Here is a 6,916-nt window from a genome sequence, read left to right on the forward strand (position 1 = left end):
AATTAGACTCGAAAAATTCCTCTGACTGCCAAATTGGACTCGGCCTACGGGCTCGTCCAATTTTGTCAGTCCTCGGAATTTTCCTCGTCCAATTATTTCTTAATTGGACAGCATGGAGTCCTATTAAATATACTAATACTGAGGGGAGAAATAAATATTAGGTTTGTAAAGGGGGACTAACAAAAAACTGTTGCTTTAAAACTCGTAATGCACTTCAACTGGACTATTATTTTTAATACAATAATTCAATAATAACGTATAATACTGAGGGGAGAAATAAATATTAGGTTTGTAAAGGGGGACTAACAAAAAACTTGCTTTAAAACTCAGAATACACATCAGCTACCTCCCTCCACCTCCCCTCAATGCGGAATTATTTTCGGAGTTTGTTGTTAACTACATGACGAGACAAAGAAAAACACCTGATGAAAACTAATCTTCCTCTAGTTCGACGGAAAGTCCTGCTTGGGACAAATATAACTGTGGCTCTCCAAAATTATGTTGGAGGTTCTGCTGCCTTTTATGGCCTTTACTTGACGTGTCTACCCCGGCCATCTCGTTCGATGCTTCGTTCAAAGTCAAAAACAGGAACAAACAGCATGACAATGAGCAGCGTGGGTTTCGTCTGATAGCCAAAAAGGTTTGTCCCAGAGTTATTAGGTAACGTGCTAAAAACAAAACAGCAGTGAGGTTAGAAATGAAGTTCCCAATAATATTTTGTACACATCAGACAAGCATGAAAAGGAACTTGAGAACTTGTCTCGAGGGTATTTTATACTAGTATCATATATGAGGTAGAAGTGAAAGCTTTATCTTACTTCGGTGGTTCCTTCATCTCGTACATTTAATAGTTAAAACTATTCTTCCAGGCTCAACTTCGCATGCTCCCCCGTTCACCCGTCTTTCCGCTATCGCTCAATTTTTAGAAACTTTAAAGAGTATGAGAGCACTGGAGATAATCTTACTACGAATTCTTTTGCTTTGCTGGCAGCGTATACATATCAATTGACACCGGGTGCTCCTTTAAACTATACTTGGACGGGTATCTTTGATCAATTAGCCTTTCCTCCCTAAACTCCTATCAAATCTACTTTCCTTTCTGCTCGAGACTTCTTTCTTCCACTTTGCAAAACAAGCGCCATCTTTACACATACCAGCCATTATAGCCACGACCGCTGCATTGGCTCCAATCAACAGAACCTTGATTACCGCGCCGTCCAAAGCTTCTCCAGTCGCAGATGAGCCTTCATTTTGTGTGACGAGTAATATTCCAACGATCATATTAACCAGCGTTGCCAAAAGAGAAGTCAACTGTAACCAGTGTTCAAACACATCTGTCATGGGCTTAAAATACGCAAAAGAGATGGAATATGAACCAGATATTATAGCAGTGATGCCAATGGTAAAACGACTGCCTGCGTCAAGCAGAAGAATGACTGACGTAAGGATGACTTTACGTACCAACTCAATGATCTCCCAAAACCACACTTGTTCTGCATAGTTCTCATACATAAACCTTAATCCAAGAGCTATACCCAGTGCTTCCTTTCTTCTTTTCGTTGGGTCGGTCTTCTTATAATAGTGCTTCCAAAGAAGATACAAAACCAGCAATGGAAAACCTACTGGATATACCAAAAGAACTCGAGCAAAGATGCTGAACCAGAAGAACCTTTGGCTTTCACAGCGCACAGTGTAATCGGATTTCAGGTAATAGCTGCAACTTTTATCTTCTGTAGATGTACAGATTTCCTGACACGCCTCTGGAAGAACCATAAAAATGTGGCTGCTGGTCAGCGGGTATGAGATGAATAGGATTAGGAAAATGGCGCGAAAACATTGCTGTTGAGCCGAACATTTGACATTTTCGTTCCCCTCGCCATTCCTTGACTTGCTTCTGGTTTTAATGTAGTAATATAGTAATCCCAAGAATACGACTGTGCTGTTAAATGCCAGGATAAGCATCAACTTGACAGTGGATGTCTGTTTTCAGCGATCGGGTCAGACATTGTGGAGGAGCAATTTGTAGCAGATTCATCTGTAAAAGTTCAGCATATTTAATCGCTGAGATCATAACATCAGGCCATTTGATGAACGAAAAACCTGATATTGTTCCTGAAGTGACTTGGAAGAATCCAATGACAATCTTCAGCCGTGCTGTCATGGCGTCGGATAAAGATCTTTTGTTGGACTTGCTTTTCTTTTCTTTAATCATGAATATAAGAAGACCAGTTATTATGACAGTGATGAGAACAACCTGTGCTATAATCCATGGTAAGGACGGGCATTTACGACATGTCGATGCCAGCATGTAGAACCCCTTGCTACAGACAGCACAGAGGGGCCCTTCGTAGCCAAGAGAGCATTCAGAGTCTAGACCACCCTTGCATGCTTCGGCAACTGGACATGCATATGCTTTCGGGATCCCCAACAAATAAGAAGTCATACTTTTATTGTAGGTTTTATTCCTAACTTGTATCTCTGCTGAGAAGTTAGTATAGCGGTATTTTGCATCTGTGGAGTTCCACTTCCAGTAGAAACCAGACAATAGACTGACTGACTCGTTAACACAGTTGTATCCTTCGTCACATGGCATACACTTCTGAAAGCGATGGACGCGATAATGATCGTCCAGGCATGAACAAGCTCTGAACAAGGCGGGGAGATTACGATGTGTTCCTGAAAAGAAGTTTGTATCATCATTACCATTATCTTTATTTAATATGAATTATTTGGAATCATGGAAATAAGTATATGTAGAAAAGGTCGATTTTTAGGCATGGTATTATGAAGTAAAAAAGTGTCTAAAAATAAGTAGCAGGCGCCGAGTAGGATGAATCAGACCTGACTTACACCTGATGCAATAGGTGTATAATAGAATAATTCAATTAAATATTAATGGACCGTCCTTCGCGGATTTGCAAGATCTGATCCTATTGGAGGGCACACATGTGTAGAACAATAGAAAACAATGACCTTTCCCCAACCCCGCCCCTAAACCTAACCAATCACAGGGGACGTTGCAAATTCGTAAAGCTTAACGCATATTGATATAATCACGGTTGATTTTTCGTTTACCTTCTGGACAAGCTTGACATTCAGCTCGATCCTTTCCTGGAGCTTGTTCTTCTGTAACGAATGATCCTGGTGGACACTGCTTACACCCTAATCCGTGAGACAGAATCTTGTACTGAGCTTCTTCATCTTGGTAGAAACCGCCTGAAAATGAACCAGATTGACCTTTGAATAACTATTTTATTAAATCTATTTTCATTGTACTTAGTTAAGGAATAAGAAAAAGAGAATGTTTATATTCTGTGTGACGTTTGCAGGGCAGGAACAAAACGAAGATCGAAGACCCTAAGAACCAAACCCCACAAATTTAACAGAAACAGTGCTAAAAAAGTAGCGGATCTTCAATTCCAACTCAAAACAGAATACAAAAAAAGAAGATTTGAGATTAACATGGTCTTCGGCGGGGTCTTCGTTTTGTATAATACCCCAGGAAATATGCAAAACGAAGAACCCCCAAATTTACCCGAATCAGCGCTGAAAGAACTTTAGATATCATCCGAAGAACAGGAAGTCTTGAGTTTAACACAAAAGACATTGCCCATGAGTTTGATGACTGGATTGACTGAGAAGAGGTTGAAATGCAGTCCCAATGATTTTGGCATATCTTTTGATAGCTCCTCGTCTCTTCTACAACAATCGTAAACACTTTTGACAAATATGAACTGCCGGATTATCAGTTTCTCCAAATATTCGATTGAAATCACTTTATTGAGAATATAAATAATATAAATTATTATGAGAAAACAGAACCCTTTGGCTCATATCGAGAGTTCTAAGCACGGAAAAAGCCGCCAACGGTAAACGGTAAGGAATAAAATTTGGAAATATTTCGTCAGAAAGCTCGCATATAGTGAGTTTCAAGTCACAGACGTTGAAGTTTCAAGTTTCAAGTTAATAGTAATAACCAATCAGATTGTTCTTCAAAATCTTGATGAACTCACGTGACTTCGGAACACGAGTAAGAAACGTAACACACTGACGCTCCCTCCCCGTACAAACAATCACGAACAAACACGTTGACGCCATTTACACTCGTGTGTGATTCAAAAGGCGCCAAAACTTCGGTCGATTGTTTACAAGTATTATGAGCCACACTCACCGGGCCTATCCGGGTCGATCCAAACGCGTGTAAATGACGTCAACTTGTTTGATTGACGGCAGTCTATTGCAAAGTGCACGTCGCGATTTTTGTCTGGGGTGGCCGCGTAGCAATGCAAACGCCGGTAAAAGCAGCGATATGCAACAAATGCCAAACATGTGTACTTATGTAGAAATGTACAAATTATGATAATTACCAGCTGGACATTGTACGCATGTTCCAACTCTTGTTCCAACCTTATAGGATCCTGGTGGACAAGCTTCGCACTTGTCCTGCGGGTACGGGTAGTATTTGTATCCTTTTTCGTAGAACAATTTTTGAATGCCGTATTTACACGTCATGAGCAATGGATGACTTTGGGACTTGTAGCTGTTAGTGTAAATAAAAGGTGAACGGTAAGAAGTACAAGAAAAAAAAACAGTACAATCACAGTCACGGTCACGTCACGGTCACAGTCACGATGACGATGACGATGACGATGACGATGAGGATGAGGATGACGATGACGATGACGATGACGATGACGATGACGATGACGATGACGATGACTATGAAGATGACGATGACGATGACGATGACGATGACGATGACGATGACGATGACGATGACGATGACGATGACGATGACGATGACGATGACGATGACGATGACGATGACGATGACGATGACGATGACGATGACGATGACGATGACGATGACGATGACGATGACGATGACGATGACGATGACGATGACGATGACGATGACGATGACGATGACGATGACGATGACGATGACGATGACGATGACGGTGACGGTGACGATGACGGTGACGATGACGATGACGATGACGATGACGATGACGATGACGATGACAATAATTATTATTATACATTTTACTAAGTATCTCAATTCTGGTCGAGAGCCCTCCAGCCAATCCCTGATATTGTGTGGACTCTACATGATAAATGTATTATCTGTAGGTTTTCCTACAAATAATACATTTATCATGTCAAGTTCATTCAAGGGTCACGCTGTGGTAGCTTTGCCAAGGGCATATATGAGATGTTTTCCGGCAGATAACACGGCCTCGGTCTTGATAATTTACGATATCATGCCTCAACTCCATCCAATAATTACTCATAATCTCAATGATTTACAGAGATTAAATGAGCCTATTGAAAATGAGAAACCCTTAATACTGAAAATTTATAACTTCTTTACATATTACTCAACAATGCACGGGTTTTTACTCACACGAGTATCGATGTATACGTTGGTATTTCCAGGATTCCTGGTTCTATCTGCTGCAGTCTGGTGTCTATCAAATTCCTGGTGATAAAATTAAAACTGTTAACAGAGGGTCTCGACATTGTCTAGGACAGACGAATAGCGCGCGAAAAAAAATGTTCAGGTGCATTTTTTAACGCTTATTTCATTCTTTCGTATTACGGAGGACATTATCTTGAACTCGAATTAAAAAAAATTATGGGTTATTTAATCTTTCCGACGATTTTATTTTCACCATTCACTTTTATCTAAATTGAGATCCCTGTGGATGAACACGAAGAAGACGTCTTAATTTGCATTGGATTGTAGACAAGAGAATATGAAGTGAGAGAGCACATCCCTGTGCCCCACTATGCAAGCTTTTTGAAAATCTATTTTTAGCTCCGCGCGCAAGCGTCAGCTATTTTAGCATGCGATTTGTGATTGGTCAGATTGTAGTGACGTCAGTGAGTACACAAGAGATCGGCAGTGACAAAAAAAGCTTCATGCAGTTGACAAACCAAACTTTATTCAATTTTGCGAGGAATTCCTTGAGAAATTCTGAAAGGTTTTTGAAGGATCCATTAACAACAGATGTAAAGTATACTCAGCTGAGACAACATCATTCAAGCTTGGTAGTAGCGTATGGTATGTTCAGCTATCATATATATGAGATGGCTTCGTGCAGTTTATCTTCTTTGATTTTGACTTGATGCTCTGTGTCGAAAATGTGGTCTAGAAAGTCCTTTAGGTCGGTATAATTGCCTTCCCATAGGAAGGTGTCGTCGTGGTCGTCATATTTGAGAAATTCTATGAGATTCGTCCTACTAATAGACCTAGATTAACCAAATTCAGGAAGAGCTTCGGTTGACACGTCTGCCATCACACAGAGTCATGCGCAGAAAAGACAGACAGACAGACAAACAAACAGACACACAAACACACAGACAAACAAACAAACAAACAGACACACACACACAAACAAACAAACAAAGCTATGACGGAAAAAAGCAAACAGACAAACCAGTCAAAAGCAAGAGACAGACAAAGAGACAAGCAAAGAAGCAGAAGAGCACCAAAGAAATTTTGGTATTATATGAAGTAATAATTCTTACAACGTTAGCAACTCTCCATTTCTACTGAAGGCTCCTTCTTCAATCACTTCCAAAGGGTTTGCATTCAGGAATCTGAAAAAATAGAATATGTGAAATAAATGTTCTACATTCTTTCTCGCGTTAGTGTGTCTGTTTAATGCTCAGGTTTAAAAACTAGGAAGGTATTACTGTATGACGTATGAACGTATAGAGCTTTTAAGTTGTGACGTATTTAACATTTCCGGGTCCAACTACTCACAAGAACCACCAAAATAGAGTGAAAAATATTATCGATGAATTAACAATGAATCCACCTAAGATAAATAGAACTTTGGACAACAAATCCTTTCATGAAGATAAAGTAAGAAAAATCTTTATAGAACTGCTTTTCGTTTAGACCTGA

At 40.0% G+C, this 6,916-nt stretch overlaps 1 protein-coding gene across 1 annotated transcript; it reads right to left on the bottom strand.

The window, feature by feature from the left end:
- Positions 1 to 157: 157 nt before the first annotated feature.
- On the bottom strand, positions 158 to 4,098 carry LOC116299865 (uncharacterized). The gene is made up of 4 exons (XM_089036880.1): positions 4,014 to 4,098; positions 3,076 to 3,216; positions 1,155 to 2,676; positions 158 to 668 (listed from the first exon to the last, which is right to left on the bottom strand). Exons 1-3 carry the CDS (start codon positions 4,096 to 4,098, stop codon positions 1,943 to 1,945), a joined length of 960 nt encoding a protein of 319 aa, XP_088893006.1. The 3' UTR covers positions 158 to 668; positions 1,155 to 1,942.
- Positions 4,099 to 6,916: the final 2,818 nt, after the last annotated feature.

This window comes from Actinia tenebrosa, unplaced genomic scaffold (assembly GCF_029948245.1).
Source record: "Actinia tenebrosa isolate PJP-AT-01 unplaced genomic scaffold, QUT_ActTen_1.0 PGA_scaffold4__44_contigs__length_22323623, whole genome shotgun sequence".
Classification (NCBI taxonomy): domain Eukaryota; kingdom Metazoa; phylum Cnidaria; class Anthozoa; order Actiniaria; family Actiniidae; genus Actinia; species Actinia tenebrosa.

Coding starts and splice junctions, on each gene's coding strand:
- LOC116299865 (XM_089036880.1), bottom strand. CDS start 4,098: ATGGCGTCAACGTGTTTGTTCGTGATTGTTTGTACGGGGAGGGAGCGT. Junction 3,217..4,013: donor TACTCGTGTTCCGAAGTCAC/GTGAGTTCATCA, acceptor GTTCATTTTCAG/GCGGTTTCTACCAAGATGAA. Junction 2,677..3,075: donor ATGTCAAGCTTGTCCAGAAG/GTAAACGAAAAA, acceptor ACTTCTTTTCAG/GAACACATCGTAATCTCCCC.